Source organism: Haemorhous mexicanus, chromosome 2, assembly GCF_027477595.1.
Source record: "Haemorhous mexicanus isolate bHaeMex1 chromosome 2, bHaeMex1.pri, whole genome shotgun sequence".
NCBI classification, from domain to species: domain Eukaryota; kingdom Metazoa; phylum Chordata; class Aves; order Passeriformes; family Fringillidae; genus Haemorhous; species Haemorhous mexicanus.
The window spans coordinates 116,807,479-116,827,797 of record NC_082342.1 but is presented as its reverse complement, the minus strand read 5'-3'; the positions used below and the strand labels follow the sequence as shown (position 1 = coordinate 116,827,797).

The following is a 20,319-nucleotide window of genomic DNA, read 5'->3' as shown; positions in this document are numbered from 1 at the left end:
TACCTATAATCACCCAGAATGGAAATGATCAATAAACCATCATCTTATAATGGCAATGTTAACATTTCTTGAGAATGTCTTTTACCCTTAATCTGTCTGACATTTGCAGTTAGAAATAAAGTGACGTAAAAAGGCGCTGCTGTGTTTGTATTTTTATTTCACTTGTTTGCTTTGTGCAGACAAAAGGGACTGGTGGTGGTGATGCAGGGAAGTGCTGAGGTTTTTGGAGTGCTGGAACACCCCACAAGCCAATGCAGTGGCATATTAATTTATAACAGCATATTTAATTAAACACACTCACCTAGGCACGACAGAGAAGCATTTCCAGGCCCTTTATAACCACCTTCACCTCCAGTATCAGCACATTTTAGAAAATATTTTTGCAATAATAATTACAAAAGTGCTTATTGAAGCAAACCTGACACAAATGATTACTGGATAAACAATACTTTCTGGTGGTTTTTTTCTAAAATGTGAAGTGAGTCTTGATTATGCATTTCATACTCTTCCTACTTAGACAAGCCAAATTTAATTAACATCTTGTACTACTGTATCAATGCTTTCTTTAAAATCTAGAACTAAATGCTAAAGCCCCTTCTTGTCTTATTAATACATGGGATTACTATATAAAATGTACTATTATGTTTAAATATGTCTCTTTACTGGCTACTTTCAATTGCCACAGAAGAAAAGTTAAATGTTCTTAACCATTTAATTACAGCTACAAACAATTATGTAAATGTTTATTGACTGTGTAACAATTACAAACACTGAACAAACCCTACACCAATGAGAAGAAAACCTAAAGTCTTTCACATCTGCTATTTCAGAAAGGCAAGGACACCCCTGAGATTTCAGTCTCAGCACTCAGGTTGATGCCTGGGATATATTTATTCCATACTCACAGACTACAGTGGATATCACAGCAGTTTTGGAGTAAGTGAGGTTCTCCCTGTAATTTTTTTGTTTATATATTCATCCAAATAGAACCCAGGATTGCTAGAACAAGAAAAGAGAACCCCTCTCTTTATCAGCTTACTTTGATACTGCTGTGGGTAGAACTGGACTCATGGTTTCCCCTGATTTGTCACACAGCAATGAAAAATATTTTTGAAAATAATAGCTAGAAAGTAATCGTAAAACCTCAGAATGAAGCAAAAGACAACCACAGCATTTAAAATTAAAAGCCAATTTTTTTCTTCAACTGGTTGGATTATAAGTTGATGTCCTCCCATGCAACACCATGGTGATGTTTTCTAAAAACACCTACATTGCATTTTCAGAATAATGAACAGACATTTTCATCTGTGAGGTGCAGTTTTAAAAATGTATCCGTCTATATGAACATGTATATAAATGTATGTGTAAACATTATTTATGATGACTGCAGAGTCCATCTCCACCTAACTTTGAAATTGCACTAGAATTTATGGAAACCTTCATATCCTTGTCTCACAGTTGTCTTTCATTTTGTCCTGGCTTATGCTCCCTATTGGAGGAGAAAAGGGAGTTCTGACACATCTGTTTATGAAAATGCTGATTAAGGTTAACTAGCAGCTAAAAAACCTCACATGCAAAGAACAATTTAAAAACAAATAAACCAACCCCTCAAAACCCTTCTTTTCTGCACTGGGAAACTGTAAAACTCCCCAAAGGACAAGAAAAAAAATTGTCTTAGTTAGTAACAGGTTTTTCAAACTGAACAGGTACAAGACACATACAGAGCTCATAAAAAAAAAAAAGGACTCTTTTTTGATTATGGACATGAAAGACAATCACAGGGAAACATTTTGCACTAAAACATTTGAGCAAATCAGGCTCATCCTCTGACAAGGCCATGAAGAAATGTCCTTTCTGGCATTTGCTCTAATGTCAGAATACAGCTTTTTTTTTTTTTTTTTTTTTTTTTTTAATCCAATGACAAGTTCAGAGTGAGGAAGAAGAATGTTGGTTCTGTGGGAATCAGAAAATATCATCACTGCACTGCATACAAGCTATTGTAACACAGGCTTAGTATTTCTCACTTATCAACCACCTTGAGCAACCTCTTATCCAAGCTCCCCTCCATTTCTGAACCTACCAAACTGGCCCCTGTTGAATTCCCTGAGACCTCATGGGATTGTTATATGCATATTTTACCAGCAGTGCTGTATTGGCAGCCAAGTTTATAGCACCATGGGGAATTCTTCTGCAAAGTAAGCAGATTTTGAAGTATAATAACAAGCAACCCAAAATATAAACTCAAAAGAAAGGCCCTCAAATCCAATTACATTAATACAATATGAAATGATCAAAAATAGTTTATCTGGACCCATAGACACATATCCACCTGAAATTCAGAGTGCGTGTGTAGGAACATCTTCCCTCCTCCTCTCAAAGTCCTCTTTTATTTTTACCCCATTCACCGATTTTGAAACAGCATGGATCCTCTTTTCAGGGTTGTTTTTTGGTTTTGGTTGGTTGGTTTCATTTTTTTTTTTTATACACACGAAGGCACAAATTACCCTTTTTTTCATAAACTGAGATTCTCATACAATTCTTTCAGTTGGGATGTTCTCAAAAAACCACTACCACTGACCTTCTTCAAGCCCAGTGCTTGGGAAACAGAGTAAATAACTGATCTCAAATCATCAAGCCACTATCTACAGCACAGGCCCTTCAGCTTTCCCCTCAGCACCCAACAGGGAAAGGCAAACACCTTCAGAGGGCAACCTGCTCCCCCTCACATGAGCAATCACCTGACAGCACCATCTCCTCCCAGGGAGTGTGGGAAGGAGCCCAGGCAGTCAGCAAACGCCTGACATCCCCCTCTCTGACACTGAGGTTAGGCAAGATAAAACCTCTCCAAAGTGAGACTGAGCCTGATTTCATGACTATCACATCCAACCTGCCTAAATGTGTGCCTGGATGTGGTCAAGTTACTGTAGCTGACAGGGCTGCTGTTTGTCAGCTGAGCTGTGACAGCTGCCTGGGGCATGAATTACTTGTGTATTTATGAAAAAACCACCACAGTGGCTCAAACCACCTTCATGAACAAATGAACCAGGTGTACAGGACCAGTACCCACAGTTCAGCAGATGAGCCACTCGTTAAGCCACAGTAATTTCCTCAGCCAAGGCCATATATCCTCAGCTTGTAAGGTCTAGGAGAAAAAGGCAAAGACAATTGTTTATTTAACCTCTCCATCAGCTGAAAAGCACTTCTGCAGTAGCTGAACTGTGCAACAGGGCCTTTCCTTTAAAGCTGTATTACAAGGTCACTTTGGAGGCATTGCATCCTACAGACTGAAGTGTGTGGTGAGTCTGGCTGTTAAAGAGCCTAAAATGATTTGATTTTTGCCCTTAGCAGCTCCATAACTCACTTTCTTCATTGAGGACATGTGACATTTTACACTTCATATGAGGAGGGAATAAAAATGAGTTCACATTTCCCACATCTTCTCTGTTGTAAAACTTGACCTCACACCTTCCTTATTTCACACCAAACTCATGACCCCCTCGCAAGCTAGAAGAGGGCACCCCTGCTCACCTTTACAATATTATGGTGCTAAAGAGACTTCCCAAGAGACACAAAACCTGGATAAAGCTTTGTAGTCAACTCCAGTATATCAGCAAGGAATGCTACTGGGAAAAGAGCTTCCAAAAATTATGTTTCCTCTGCAGGAAAGGAATAATGGGAGAGTCAGAAAACTACTGTAATTACTTGAGCTGCACTGCAAGATAATGCATTTCATTTGAAAGGGGCAAGAAAAGTCAACATACACTTTAAATTTGTTACAGAGTCCTGGCTTCATGTCTCCCAGGAGATGCATCATCGTGTCCAGTAATTCCCGACTGGAACTGACCAGGAACTCACGGCCACACGCCAGTGCAGCCACATCTGTGGGAAAGCCCAAAACATCACCAACAATCATCTTTCAAACAGAAGTTTCTGCTAATTATCAGGACCACTAATAAGATTGGTCAGCTGTGAAGAATGAACATTGATATATGAGCATTGATATAAATTTCAGACTATATTCTCCTATTTAGCAAATACTGAACAACAAACACAGGTCAAGCTCCTTCAAAATTCTGCATTGGTAAACAAAGCACTTATTCAGAATGCCCAGTGTCCCAACAGCAACACAGTAAATTGTGAAACAAAAGACTCTATTCATCCACAGGTGTGTGACTGAAACAAAGCTGATCATTTTAAGTTCCACTTTAAAGGAACAGGATTGCAGAGTTTTATAACCACTCAATTCAATATACCTGGCACATCACACAACCAAAACTCTTATGAACATCTACTCAAAAGGTTTTTTCTACCTCTCTGCAAGTGTGGCATTATTCAAGCACAAACCAAAAGACAAAATTATTTGCAAAGGCCACTGTTCCAAAGCAGACTTTCCTTTATTATTTTCCCTTATACCTGCCCCCTACTCAGTACAGTGGCATAATGCATCACATCATAATTTTATTATTTTATTTACCTTTATTGACATCCCAACATCTAAAAATCCCACATTCAGAAAAGCTGTTAATTCAATAATCACTTATTTATATCAATATCCACTGTTTTTTCTATCTTGCATCATGTCTTTAATGTAATTTTGATAGTTAGTTTCACAGAAATTCAAATGACATATCAGCCTCACAGCCTCCAAAACCAAGCACAATCATTCCACAACAGATTTGTGGCTTTTTTACTTATTTTCTTGACCTAAAAGAAATACTTAGCATGGAAGTCAGGTTTATAAACTTTTACTTCTCTCATACAGTGAAAGTGTGATGTATCTGACAGCAACAAAATTTTTAAGCACCTTCAAAATCCTTAGTCTGTGCCTCAAGCTGGGGCTGTTCTACTTGCACCATGAGCAATTTGTGATCTTGTAGATGTTGGCATCACTGGTGGTTCACAAAGCAAATTGCTCAATGTGTACACACTAATGTGAGCATGTAAGACTGGTACAATGGTCCTTGTTTCATTCCAGACTGAGGGATGCAACATGGAATCTCAGAACTCAATAGCTCTTACCCATCTAGTCCCTAACGATGTCACAGGCAGCACAGAAGTGCCTGTAGCAGAAGTGTCAGTAACAAAATTTGCTAGAACTTTAGAAAACCAGAAAGTCACCCAAGATATCAACAGTGACAACTTAAATTTGAAAAGCTGCATTTACTGCAGCTCCTATGAGGGAATACATAGTCCCAGTAGGTGTAGAATGCTATTCTGAGACACAACATTAACTTACTTGTTACAATCCCTGCCAAAGCTAATACAAACTGATTTTCCTCAGAATCCAAATCCTGCTGTTTCATGTCTTCACTTAATGACTTCACAAAGCTCTCCATGGTCTGGGCAGTGATTGTGAAAAACTTTACTGCTTTACTCTGCAAGTATGGAGGAGAAGAAAGATTACACACACTACAGCAACTCTAATTATTAGGTGCTACAGTAAAACTAGTCAATCTTCCAAATTATTAAAGCATTCAGTTACTTCAAATAAACAACAGAAAATACCATGTATTCACTGAGTGACATGTTTGATCCCCTAATATTTGAAACCATTACCTTAGATGAAAAGAGGAAAATATTCAAGGCCACATTTATTCATAAAACTGAACTCCTGCATATCTCCCTCATAAGCACACAATAACATATAATCAACCAGCAGAATAAAAGCTCATTATCAGAAGTAAGAATATTATCTCTTTGTTTTGCAGTAATTGCACCAGGTGTTTCACATTCACCTGGCCTACTGCAGTAGCTTTTGTCAAAATCAGCTGAAGACTCGAGATTTAACATGAAATTCCTAAGAAAACAATCAAGTTCCTGGGGAAAAAAAAAAAAAAAAAAAAGCAAGATTCAAATGGATCCTAATAGGACTCATTAACTGCTCAATAACAGTAACAGGCTATGCAGAAAAGGAAATGGAGGTCTCTCCCGGGTCACAGGCTGAACTCAAGTCAACCATATCACGTGAGAAAAAATAACCACCACAGCAGAGCACAGGAACAGGAGCACAGCTGTAATTTGGGATAGTCTTTTCCCCTCAGCTGCAATCCTGCTCCATCTGGAGCTATCACAGTTGAGGGAGCACCACCTGGTACAAAGCTCAGGCCAGGTCAAAGAGCCTGGCCTGAGGTGCAGTGTCCCCAAAGAAGGATGGAGAGACCTGTTTCTGTTTATTGGTAATTCTGACTAGTAAAACACTGCTGTATTTCACACAGAGGATGTAGGCTTTCATAACCAAAATTTTGTGACAGAGAGCCCATAATGCTGGGTTTCCCAGTGTCTTTAATAATTTTTCCAATTGTTTCATGAAGCAGATGAAACATTTAGTCATTCCCAGCAGTGACCCAATGGGAGAGTTCAAGAAATTCCTTTATTCATTTTGTAAAGTGACTGAAAATCTTCATACTTTTGCAAAATTACTGTTTTGACAGTATGTGCAAAGCTAGTGGTAACATCTATTTATTCCTCCACTGCTGCACATTCACCACATTAAAGATGTACTGTTCCTGTGGGGTGACTTCAGCAAGAGGGGATGAAAAGCAGGCTCAGTCAACAAAGTATCTTCACAAATGATGCTGTGACCCCAGAACAACAGGAGAATGAAGGCATCATGGAGGAAGAGGAGGAAGGTAAGTGCAATTCTCCATGTGCTGGATGTAGTTTTTATATGGACACCACACCCTAAAGATAGCAGTTCTACCAGAAGCACTGACTATAGCTCAAGAAGCTAGAGGTATGAGAGAAAATGAAGAGCCCAACGAATCATTATGAAAATACATATTCACATGGGAACATGAGGGTACTAAGCACCCTGAGTAGTTGGTATGTTGCAGAGAAAACAAGAGAAATCTTCTATCTGCCAGCCTCTTGAGGTTTCACTGGTGTCCTCTCTGCTGATCCTCCTTTCCACACAGCCACTACTTAACTAGTGCTGAGCTTCAGCAGATACCCATCAGGTTTATAAATAGCAAACACTGCACACTCTGCACAGTCCCTTATTAACTTGATGGTATTTTCATGGGACTGAAGAATGTCTCACACACACACACACATTGAGATAAGGACAGTTCTGAAAGCAGCCATTAAGGTGCTTGAGTTCACATGGTGCAATGAACCCTCTGCTGTGAAATTCCTGTGTGAAAGCTCCAGGTAACATGAAAAATTGTTGCCACTAAATATAAAGTCATTTATCACCATATGAGACAACTGAAGTAGCAAAACACCTTGTAGGATCCAAAATTTCTCAAGCTGAAGCAAGCCTTGATGCTGTTCTGAAATCAAACCTCCAGGTTATATTTCCATGTGAGAAGCCTGTCATATCTGGCTGAAGCTTTTTGAAAGACATCCAAAACAATCTCATGGAAATTAATTTACTTCTTTTTTTGGTACATGCAGGTAGGAAACCTCGAGAACTCTCCCATGTTACTTCTCTGGATGTCTCTTCAAATTCTCTCTAGGAACATGGGCAAAACCAGCAGGCATCTCTCCCTGACTACCTTGAGAACTACCTGTGTCACATTTCAGATCTACTGCTTAAGTTCTGATTTTCCCAACCCTTATGGACACAAAACATATATTGGTCAGTAAGATCATTTCAGTCCATCTGCATTACAGGACTGGAAGAAAAATCTACTTCTGTATTGCTTCAAAGGCTGAAAAAAGCTTGGGCATTGTTCTGTAAGGCATGACATGATTCTGAATTGATGCCACCTTCCCCATGTGCTTAAATATCAGCAACAGTTTCAAAGCACCCTTGATGTTCTCATGCATTTGCGTAGTTCACAGCACCTTCTCAGGGGAGGAGGGAAGAAGCTACAAGCTGTACAACTTGTCCCAAAATAACCCAAACCAAATATGTTGTATGACAAATCTCCATCATCTTTTAATGACCTGACTCACTGCCAGTTGCAATCTGTGGTTGACACAATGCCACACAATCCATTTATGCTTTTCCTAGGAGTCTTGTTTCAAGCCCAGGCACGTTTCTCACAGTGTTAAATGCACCATCCCAAGAAAATTATGCCCCCAAATGTTGCTCTGATCTTCACCAAAAGTACAGCAGTTCAGCAGGCTTTAATGACTGCTGGAAATTACTAGTTTGCATTTCAAACCAACCTAAGCCCCAAAGTATTGCATCTTCACACTTGGGTTTTTTACCTTCAAACAAATCTTCAGGCAACAGTTTTGTTTTTAACTAATTCAACTGATTAAGACTGCTTTCAACAACCAGCCCTGTTCTTTAAATTTTAGCTGCTTTATAGAGTGTTTTACAGATGTTTTTCCTAGTAACTGCTGGTGCTTGGATTTGGAGTCATCAGAAGTTATCATTAATAAGGCATCACCGTACAGTTTTCTAATATCCAAAATAAAGTTATAATTGTATTTTGGAACACCCAGCTAGAACAACTCTTACAAACACATTGGTTTACCACTTACTATAATGAACTAATCCTATTCACTCAGCTGTTCATCATGCTGCTGAAAAATCAAGCCAAAAGAAACTGTGGCATCAGTTCACTGAGATTAAATACAGCAATTCCTTCTCATGTTGACTGTGTCAAGAATGAAAATCGTATTTTTATCAGGCTTGTTTCCTTAGTCCCTCCTAATTCCATCAGCTGCACTTGGCAGTGAAATCATGATAGCTGCAATATTACCAGTGTCATTAACTGTTGTTGTTCTGGTTTTGTGGTTTATTATTGGGGTTTTTTTAAAATAGTCCACTTGCCTATGTTAAATACTGATGATTTAATACGATCTATGAGCAGTCAGGGTCTCAATTTTCACAAGTCATTCATGTACTGAGGCAGCAGAAAGATTTAAAGTAGTTGAGAATCAATAGAACTGTCTTTTTTCCATGGAAATAGCTCCTCCAAGCTCTCCACAGGCATGGAAACTCCTGCATGTGCCCAGGAGCTATCCTCTGTTTCTGTTAGCTTGTGAACACATTTACATTCTGCTAACTGTAGCCTTGCTTCCAGTGTGTGGTGGAAAACACATAACCCTCATTTGGTAACAAAAGAAATAATTACTGCATTTATTCATAACACTTCACAGCTCCAACCCTTCTTAAAGGAGAATGGATGGTTCCCAAAGAACAGGCAAACCAGAAAACATTTTTGCTGTCCAGTTTCTGAAATACATCCTTGAAGTGTGCTCCACAGCAAGGCCCTTATTTTAAAGGTCCTTGTTTTAAAGGCCTGAGGGCATTCCCAGGAGTCAGTATTCACCTGCCATACTTACTCCTCCTAGAATGGACTTCACAGCCTCCTCATTGCTGGATACCCCCCAGAGCAAGGTGCACACTGCTGCTCCCATCTCTGTGCAATACTCTGCCTGCTGCAGGAGCTGCTGCTTGGCCTCGTTCAGCTGCTGCCGCAGGTCCAGCTTCTCCTGGAACAGCGTAAGGAAATTTTGGTTGCACTTCATGTCTCCCACACCAAGTTTCTAGGCTAAGGGACAGAACAAGAAACACAATCATGGCCATCTCTGAAAAGGGAGGGTAACCCAGAGCAGTTGCAGACACATTCCTTCTCTCCTAAGCTGTCTCTTAAGTAGTGCAGGCTGACAGGAACCAGAAACTGTCCACAAGGTCAAACCAAGTGACCCACTGAGACTGAGTGGCACCTAGAGAAGCCTGGCAGGAGACATCTCCCCCTGGGCAAACAGCTCCATGTCTCTTCAGGAGAGAGGAGACTTCAGCATCAGGGGCCAGCCTTCCCTGACACCTTCCAAAAGATACAGGAAACATCTTACAGGAGGGGAGGGTTGTTTTGTTTTTCAAAACAGGCCTCTGTTCTAGCCAACACGGAACAGTTGCTGGATATCTAGGATAAATACTCTTGTCTCTTCCAGCTCTTTTCTGCTGGCACAGTCCTGAGCAACAGTGGTAAAGCAAGAGAGAGTCCCAAAAAACACACCTAAGGTTTGGAGGTTTGAAGGACCTTTCACTGCAAGAAAGCTGAAGCACCACTCTGCATCCATGAGATTCTGAACAACCTGATCTAGCGAAAATTGTCCCTGCCCACAGCAGTGGGGCTGGAATGAGGCAACACAACTCCAAAATTCCTTCCAACCCAAACTATTCCATAGCACAATGATTCCATGATCACTAAGTGAGCTGCTAAGTGGTTCTTGCCACAAAGCATAAAGAGAGAACAGATCAACCCTACAGAACCAGAGCACAACCTCCTTTTGGAAGTATTTTCTCCAATCACATGGGAAGCTGGCTGGAAGAACAGAATGGAATTGGGCAGGATTCTAGGTCTCACTGGCTTCCTACCAGCTGCCACAGGAGTGGCAAAGCTGCTGCACTTCTTGGTTTAGAGACAGCACAGACAGGGAGATCAAGGCAGGGATTCTGCAGTCTGAGTCTCAGGGTGGGTGGGGCCTCCCAGCTAACTCCAGGTGGGGTGGTATTAAGGAAAAGGGAAAGACCAAAGGCAGTCCAAAAAAATTATGCTAATTCAAGTATTAAAAGAGAGAATCAGAGATTGCACAATGTCAAAAAACAGAAGGATCTTACTCTGCCCATTTTACAGACATGATATTTTCAAATTCACTGCAGAAAACACCTTCCTCAGCTCAGCCTTCCCAGTGTGTTTGGCTGTCAGGATGAAGTAGGGGGAAATGAGAAGGAATCTTTTCTATGTCAATTTTGAAAGTAGCTAAACAGAACAAGACTTTCCATGTATTGTCATCAAGACTTTTAAGTATCTTGTTGGTTTTGGGGTTTGCCTCAATGCTTCATGTTGCGGGTTTGTCAAGAATATAAATGTAAGCTCATCTGAAAATTTACCTTATATGTTGTCAAACAGTACAGAGCTGTGTGTGCTCTGTCACCAAATACCTCCTGATCACACCTACCAGCCTGATTTGCACTGCTGCTGATGGAACACGCAGGTGAGGATTTGTAAAGTTCAAGTTTAATTTCTCAAATTTCTTAATTTTGTGTTTATTTACTCTCTGGACTCTCTCTCACCTACACAGGCAAAAGACTGACACTTGCTGCTGATTCCATAGGCAGAAAGTCCCAGGAAAAGTCTCTTATTTCTTAATACTTTGATCAGTTTTAAGCAAATTAGCCAAATTCCATCTTTCACATGACTCAATGCCAGGCCTATCAGCTTTTCTGCCACCATGTGCATCCACAAAATGTCCTCAGGCATCTTGCTGCCTAATCCCTGTATTCTCCCTGCGTTTTCCACACTGTCCTAGTCTTAGGGAAAAGCATCTTTAATACACTTTATTTGCATTTGGATGCTAATACTGAGTAAGACATAAAACCCAGTAATACCAAATCTAGATCCTCCAAGAAGCATGCAAAGCCAGCAAAAAAAAAAAAAGCCAGAATTTTTAATAGATCAAAAGCAACATCAGAACAAAGAAATGAGGCAAGGAAAACAAAATAGTACATGCAAGAGCCAGGAAAATAAACAGAGCCTGCAAAAGCAAATAACCTGGCTGGAAGCAACACTCCTAAGAGCTCACACCACCCAGTAACCCCTGTGCTATGCAACACCACCATCTTCAGGAAAAGGTCAAGGCACAAGAACACAGCAGTGCCCAAGTATGGAACTGCAAAAAGACAGACAAAGGAGACATCAGCCAAGAATAACATCTGCACTTCAAGTTCTGCTCAGGTTCAGAAAGCACAGCAATTCCCTCATCAGTGATACAGCTCTGCACAGAGAATTTAGAATGCAAAATGTTGATTTATTATGGCCTCAGAAAAGGACATTGCTCAACCAGAAATGCATTCATTCCATGTTTGTTTCAGTAAATAATTTTCTTCTCCTTCAGATGATAAATATGTAGAAAATAATTCAGAAACTCTACACAAGGATGCCTAGACCAGAACAACAACCAAATGAAAAACACCAGAAAAGTGATTAACAGGAACAAATGTCACTCATATACACACACCACCTTGCTGTATCCTGAAAGCTAAAGGACTTCACAACATCATGAGCCCAATCCACTGAAATACACCTTCCTGGCATTTAACAGAACCCAGTCAGACAACTGCCACACACTGCACAACAACAAAGACAAGAAGAGAAGAGCTTTAAGCAGAAACACCAAAACAACTGCTCCTAGTAAACTATCCATGCTCTAAGTAAAACTCATTCTAAAGAAATCATGAATTCAAATCACCTGCCCTTTATTTCATAGTATTAACAAGAATCATGGGTGGGACTTGCTTCATTAATATCTAAAGCAACAGCAATCAATTTTACAGGGATTTTATCCTGCAACTGAAGACCTCAGTGCACAGCACAATGAACTCTGTACCTACTGCTGAACTGCAACATCTATCCCAGAGGATATTTATTCTGAAATAAGGAATATCCAGATTGACAACTATTCCATCATACCAAACTTCATTCCAGAGCGTTTCGTCTACACAGATATGCACTGAAAGTGCATTTCTGAACTCTTCAGTATTCCTTTTCAAAAATGAAGTAAGTTTTGTGGCTCATCTGTCTTTGTGCAATCCCAAGGCTGGCAAAAGACAGCTGTACAACCCCAGCTGCTGACTACTGAAGGTGGCTCCAAGGAAATGAACTTTTGCAGCAAATAATCACCACTCATTTTCCCAGAGAATCATTTGAACCCAAATGGCTTCACAGTCTGAAAAGTCAGTGTCTTTGCTATTCCTTAATTGTTAAGAATCTCTCCTCTCATAATCACTAAATACAATATTGACAGAGCAGGAGAAGCCCTGAAATTGCTCCTTGATTCTCAGCTGTACACAGCAACTGGATCAATAGGTGCTTTGAGAAAGATTAACACTAAACAAAGGTACACAGCTCACAGCAAACCAAGAGAGGCTGCTTTCATTCTGTACATTTCACTGCTTAAACTATCTCCTATTATCCTCTTTGCAAATATGTAATAGCAATGCTAAATTCACAAGAACTGATTCTGTGAAGGACCTTTTGATTCCAGCTGTGCCACAATCTTCCCAAATATACCCAGGGTTTTACTTCAACACGTTAATATGGATATGGATGACTATTTGGATAGAAATCCCAAATTGGTTTTGAGACTGAGGATTCATTTTGTGACAAGAAAATGAAAATTTCATAATTTCTGCTTTTGTTATTAGAACTCAAACGCACAGATATCAATATCCTGGCAGCACATCTACCTTCTTCTCTCTCATGCAATCTGCCTGGGCCGTTTCCAGACGGGCTCTGAAATGTTCACAATCCATCCTCAGCTGCTCTATTTCCTCCTCCTTCTTCTCCAGGCCTGTGGCAGGATAAACCAGATAAAAGAAAGAAGGAACACATTGTGGTCATCGGGCCTGCATTACAGAAAAGAAATCCACCAAGTGCGACTTCACTGAGGTGCCTCAGCCGTTTGCTTGTGCGAGATCACCTCCCTGTGGCCAAACGGGAATCTCACAATTTGCTGTGTGGCAACAGCTCTGAGAAAGCAAACCAACGCGTCTGATTTAAAAGAATCACATCTAGCTCTTAAATACTGAGGGCTGAGAAGATTTTTAAAAATTTACTCCGTTTTCTACTTTGTTTTCATCTAGGTTTCCATGAAAACTCTGAATGAAATTTCACCTAAGTCAGTGACTATATTAAAAACATAAGAAAAATACCAACAGTAGTCAAAAGTGAGTGTTTCAATCTACAATTTACAACTTACATGGACAGCAAGAATGAAAAGCAACTATTCAAAATATTTTAAAATAGTATTTATAAAGTAGTATAAGCAACCTGGGCTAGTGAAAGTTGTCCCTGTCCCTGCAATGAGGTTAGAACTGGATGATCTTTAAGATCCCTTCCAACCCAACACATTCTGTGATTCTATGATTATAAACTATTTAAACATTATGTCAGTTACAAGCAAATTTTATGATTCCCTTATAAAATTAATTTCTGGCGTTTTCAAATTTCTGATATTATCAGAAATTCATTCTAATTTAAGCACTTTATTTTAGTGAACAGAAATCAAGTTAGAAGTATTCCATTTCACTAGCATGATGCCTGTTTAAAAAAATTCTCTTTGAAGGACAGTTTTAACAATAGATGTGTATTATATTTTACTTTAAAAAAACACACTCTTGGATGCTTAATATTTATACTGAAAAAAAGAAAACATATTTAAGTAGTTCCAAAAAGTAAAATCCAAACAGCATCTACTGTAACCTTGGTTAGTTTAAAAAAAATAAATTACACCCCACTTCAATCACTGTACCCTTGAACATGACAGTTTGGTCTACATCTTAACATACTTTAAATACTTCCCCAACATGTGACAGTATTTGTTAATGTAATTACTAAAAATCATATCAAATTCTATCATAAAAAGACACCATCATTAAAATTTATCCAAATATATTCTTATTAAACAAAGGACTTGGCTTCTGGGATTCTATTTAGTAATTCTACATAATTTGAAAATAAATAACTTCCTGGTTTATTCCTAATTGACAAGTTTATCATCTAAGACTAAACACACATTGCTTTGAGTAGCCTGTATAAAAGGAGAAAAGCTATTTGTGGCTGATTTATCTGAAGAGGTAGAACACATTTCCACTCAGCCCTTGTGTGATTCCAAGCCAGCAACACTTTTTAGCAGAGAGCAAACAGGCAAGGCAAGGGTTCACTGCTGACAAACATCTCTGTGCCAGGACACGCTCTCTGAGCAACTCACTTCTTTTCAATCTGCAGTCCAAAGGAAAAGAATGAAGGGAGGAATGGATTAACTGAGTTTTTGAGGATAACTCTGGTCAGTGGAAAGAAACTTCCCTTCTGTCAAGTGAAGAAAATTCAGTCTCATGCACTTCTGACTCTGTAGGTGTGAGTCCTAAGAAGATGACAGCAAGATGTCTTGAGCAGGAGTAGAACATGCTCTGCTTACCTACAGCAGGCCAAAAGAGCCTTGCCAAGAAAGTTCATCCAGTGAAAATCTCTGTTCCTGCAAGGAAATAAGCTCTCCAGAAAGAGAAGAATCACTTCCAGCCTTTGAGAGGACGGATCCAACCTGAATACAGCAGACACACAAAGATGCCACATCCTTCATCAGCAAACTTTAAAAGTCCCAGAACCAAACCTGAGCCAGAAGGGGAATACTAATGACTACTGAGTGTCAACACAATGCAACCTGGACTTTTTAAAGGGCTTCAGATAAAAGGATGTGTCAATATCCTCTAAGGTATCACAATGTTTCATGTAGAAGGGGCAAAAAAGGACAATAGTGGAAGCTGCTGAAAAAAGGCTTACTTCTAGCTGTTTCTCATTTGTGGAAATTCTCCTGCTATGCCCAGTCAGTTCTCCCAGCTGTGCCTTTGCTCTGAAGAGAAAGAAGCAGCTTTCACTAATACCAACTTGGGTGAGCAACAAAAAAATTGAAATGGCACCTTCACACAGAGAAGAAATACGTAACTCCACCACTGCTGTGGTATATCAGACTCTGGGAAGAAGTGGCACTTGCTCCCAAGGTAGAGATTCCAAAGCAGAACAAGACACTCAGCACAGGAAAGAAGAGAAGGCACCCATTTCAGATGTGAGGTAGACTTGGTCTCACCCACAGAAAGTTAGAGGTCTGGACCAGCGATCTAATCTCAAAGCTCTGGGAGGTGGAGAACTGAGTACAATAGGGATGAACGCCAACAAGTGCTGGAACTCCAATTCTACTGATTCAAATGGCTGATCAATGTTAAATGCAAATTTTAACACTTCCCAAGTGGAGTGAGTTCCTCTAGACATATCCATAATAATACAGAAAAATTGCTGGAGCTGTATTTCTGAGACTTCTGGAGCCAAGCACTCTTCCTGAGAAAGATAATAAGAACAAAACAGAACCCTCTTTTAGAAATAAGCAATTACCCTAGCAAAAATCTTAATTAAGACCCTGACAGCAGCCTGAAAAGCAGGTGTTGGCTGCACTGAGCATTGCCAGCTCAGATCTCAGACATCACCCCTGGGAAGCCACAGGAAATGGGTGCCCTATTGACCTGCACACACCAGGGAAACATGCAAAGATCTCAAAGTTTCTCAAAGCTATTCAAGACTTCATCAGTCTCACAAGTGAATGGGTCAGAGGTGTTGAAAGTCTCTGACTGCAATCTGCACTTCTTAAGGGAAAGGAGACTCTGCTGCTCAAGTACTCAGAAAACTGCAACAGCTGATGGAAGTCTGGAGATGTAGAAATCACACATTAGGCTTCTGTAAGAACAACATGAAAAGAAACATCTCTACAAGCAGCCAGGACCCCTGTGAGCTTCACATGCCACACCAAGATGCTGTATGTAGCAAACAGCACCATTCTGAGAATGAGGGCTGCTTGTGTTCCCATTATGTCCAGCCTTTAGTGATTTGTATGCTCCAAAGCCTCCTTTCACCCTGCCTTATTTCATGCTGCAGAGGAAGGAGAAGACTGGAGCAGCAAAAATCCCCACTTGACTTGTCCAGTTGTAGGGGCACACGATGGCCAGAGCCTGAATAAATATACAAATGACCTCATCACCTGCAAGAGAAATCTCCACTGTAGAGAAAGACTTCAGAGAATTCAAAAGCTGTCTCAGCTTCAGGTCCTGCCCTAGAGGACCCAGAGAATTCTGGGCAGCCAGCAGAACATTTCAAGGAGTCTTAAAATCCCCATGTTGATGCCATGAGCCTGCTCTGGATGGAGAGTGTCTCCTTGATGTCTGGCACAAGGAATGTAAGAAGGATCAGTGAGAGGAATTTCAAGACAAGAAGGTAAAAACTAATTGAGGATCTTGAACACTTAATCCAACTGGAAACAGTCCCTGATGCCTTGCAACAGAGAACACCTCCAGATCCTATCCACTGCTTGTGACATGGAAGAATCTTCCCAAAAAGTGGATCACTGAGACAGCTGGAAGCTCTGCCCCAATATGTGACATTGTCAGACACGGGCCTTGAGGCCCTACCTTCCTTTTCCTTAGCTGTCTGTAGCAAATTAATTTTCCATTTATCACTTTATATTCTAAAAGAGACACACTCTCTGTAATCTGTCTCAGTGCTTGTTCCATGTCTTTTCAGGCAAACCCAAATCCAGGTAAATTGTGCAGCTAAGGTAAGCTACAGACCAGGGATGGAGCTGACTCCTATTTGGCCCTGATGGCATGTTGGGAGTGGGGTTATTTTTGAAAAATTAATGCACAGAAAAACCCAACATGGAAAAATGGACTTTGGGGACAGCAATAAAAAGACTTTTATTACTAATAAAAAGAAGATTAGAATCTTCTTTTTATTAGTAAAGCAAACAAGCTAAAAAACAAGACAGGCCAAATACAAAATTATCTCACTCTTCCTTCAAATTGTTACCCACTGTAATTTACCATTATTTTGTTGGTTTTTTTTTTTTTCTGTGAAAGTCACCTTTTGAAAAGCAAAATGTTTTTGCCTTTTCTCAAAGGGAAAACACTTTTTGTTCCTCATACAGCTTCTCTTACTGCCTCAACTACATATGTTTTTATCCACAGTAAAATATTTTTAAAGTTTAATTTGACATGTCTGATTATTCCTAAGGCAGCTTGTAATTTTCTTCACTATAAACACATTAATTTACTGAAGCAGTCACTGAACAACAGAGTTGAATCTGGAATAGCTCCACAAACTCCACAGCTATTTCTGGAGCACAACAGTTAGTCCTAAGCAGTTCTGGCAGAAACTGCAAGAGCTTGTAAGATGGTGCTACTCACTTGATTCAATAGCATCCAGCTTCTGGAATGTCCCCAGGATATCTCCATTTACTATTTTGGGTAAGAAATCCCGCAGTTGCATAACTTCAGTTGTCAGCCTTTCCAAATCCCTCCTTCTAACTTTTACAAATTCCTCTTTGGTCTCAGCCTTCTGAAATAAAACAACAAAGCAAAACAAAAACAAACCAACAACCAACCAAAGACACTGTTACAGTCCTGTAGTGCTTTTCTGCTTCAATTCCCTTTCTTGGACAGAAATATTCCTCTCTATGACATCATTTCAGCAATTTGTAACTTTTTAACGAGATCTATCCAGCAATCAAACCCAAAAGTCTCTGAGGTTGACCCTTTGACTGTAATCTTAATTTTTGCCACTGTGGCCTTAAGTAAATAGCATCACCTCTCTTCATGTGTTTCTTCACCCAAAATGCGTGCAATGCATCTGGGAATGCTGCAAAAATTAACACTCCCATTTTACAATGTGAGCAGCACACACCAAGCTGTTGTTTCATGACTGTCGTAAAGGATACGATTACTCAGCTTTTTAATTAATTCAAACATTTGCAAGATCCTCAGCCCTAAATTACAACACTCTTTTGGAGGAAACGGTACAGTTTTCAAATCAATTTATCTTTTGTGAAGAGCAAAAATTATTTGCAGCCATCTGCAACCCAAGCTCACATAATTTAATCCCAAGGTAAGACAAAAATGTTTACTAGCTTCCTCTCCTACCAAATTATAGCTATAGAATAATTTTCATTCAATATTCCAGCAGAATGCATGTTAATTTTAAAATTACAGAGCAATTTCTGTACAAAAACCCCCATAAAGACTAATTTCTGAAGTAAATACATGTGCACTCAGCTGGATGTTTAAAAGGCTGCTACACACACATACTAACAAAAAAAAAGTTTTAACACGTTTTGACTAAAACATCAATCACTTAATATGCTTTGAGTTCTATCTTAGAACTGCTTTGCACTGCACTGAGAACAGTGCTGACAAAATGAGATGTTTTAGGCATCCCATCTAATTCCAGAGGGAAAAGGCCAACAAACCAAAATCTCATCTCCTACAGGTTCAAAATGTGCCATCTCCACAGTCCTCTCAAGAGCAGACACACAAGACAAATGGAAGTCATCCTCTCCAACCATTCCCTACAATTCTGCTTCCCTACTTCCTAAAATTGAACATTTCCTTTCAGTTTTGCTTCCTACTCTATTTCTTTCCCAGCTATCTTTCAAATCCAGAGAGTTTTGGGACAGGTCAGTCCCACCTCTGCAGGTTCAGAGCTGTAATGATGGCATGGAAGAAAGATTTTGCTTTATTTTGAACTATAAGCTCTAAGTTGCATCTATGGCAAGGTTCAGAAGGCCAAGTAGCACCACATGACATGACTCTAGAAAAATTCCACTCATCTAGGTCTCAAGAAAGTGTGGAGCAAACACATGGGAAGAGGAGTCTTTAGAGGAATGCCATCTGTGTGTCAGCAACCATGAATGACAGAGAGAATTCAGCATGGCTCAGAACCACAGAGCAAAATTCGGTACATAAAAATAGCTCTGTTCACTAGCAAAAGCTGAACCACAGCTGAGAATCACTGGTGCTGAGATATGAAATATGCAGTAAGCACAGGTCTTTGCAGCACTGCTGTTACAGCAGACAAGTTTTATTTTCTCTGTTCAAGCAGCTTCTCCACATCTCTCTGCACTACAGCAGTATGTAAAAGGCAAATACAGACAAGGAGAACAAGAGTTTTCTGTCCAGTCCTTACAGTAACTGCAGGTGCCTGGAAGTAGGAAATTTGACTTCACCGAGATCTTTCACAGGGGTGAAGTCACCTAGTAAAGCACCTGAGCTCATCATGTCCTGCCAGGTGTGAGCCCAGGGACGGGAATACCCCTTCCCTGCCAGGCGGGGGACCGAACAGGGCAGAGCTCCCAGCTGGCGAGGAACTCCAGCAAGGAATCACTGCCAGCCCTTTCCCCACTCACTCCCCACCAGCCCAGGGTGCCTCTACAGCTCCCACCACGCTCCCCTCTCCCTGCGGCCCCGCCATCGCCCCCTCAGGGCCCCGTAAGGCCCAGGACCACCGCACAACCCCCGCTCCTTCTGCTCCTCGGGGCACCCACGCCCGCATGGACCCCCGGGCCGGGCCCGGCCTCAGAGCCAGCGCCGTGCACCCCCGGGCTGCTCGCGATACCTGCGCGTCGCCAGCGAGGCCGGCGCTGCGCCACATCGCGACAGCGGCGACAGCAGCTACAGCGGCGTCGCGCGGGGCGAGCAGGAGTGGGACGGCGTGAGGGCGGGAAGGGACACGCTATGGCCACGCCCCCACTGTGACCACGCCCACTCCGGTTGGGTATGCGCATATGGGGGCGTGGTCTGGGCGTTGTCTGATTGTTATGCTCCGCCCCCAGTCCCGCCTGCAATGGCCCGGGGATAACGGCGGGAGAACACTGCGACAGTAGGGGGATAACACTGGGGTAGCAGTGGGCCACTATCGGGAAAACACCGGGATAACACTGGGCCAACACCGCGACAACATGGGGAGAACACCGTAACAATGCTGGGACACTACTGGGTTGCGGGGAGCTCCAGCCCGGCCCTGCCGTGATGCCCCTGGG

The 20,319-nt window shown here is 41.0% G+C and overlaps 1 protein-coding gene across 2 annotated transcripts in view; it reads right to left on the bottom strand.

Annotated features, from left to right (window-relative positions):
* Nucleotides 1-19,983, bottom strand: part of HSF2BP (heat shock transcription factor 2 binding protein) — a 32,014-nt gene extending 12,031 nt beyond the window's left edge. Inside the window, exons 1-6 of one of the 2 annotated variants that reach the window (XM_059840040.1) lie at nucleotides 19,896-19,983; nucleotides 17,693-17,843; nucleotides 13,154-13,257; nucleotides 9,244-9,393; nucleotides 5,237-5,375; nucleotides 3,762-3,879 (exon numbers count right to left, since the gene is read on the bottom strand). In XM_059840040.1, the coding sequence (XP_059696023.1) occupies nucleotides 3,762-3,879; nucleotides 5,237-5,375; nucleotides 9,244-9,393; nucleotides 13,154-13,257; nucleotides 17,693-17,843; nucleotides 19,896-19,931 (698 nt within the window). In that variant the 5' untranslated portion in view covers nucleotides 19,932-19,983. The remainder of the gene's footprint in view (nucleotides 1-3,761; nucleotides 3,880-5,236; nucleotides 5,376-9,243; nucleotides 9,394-13,153; nucleotides 13,258-17,692; nucleotides 17,844-19,895) is intronic. The other variant, XM_059840041.1, reaches the window with a different exon arrangement.
* Nucleotides 19,984-20,319: the final 336 nt, after the last annotated feature.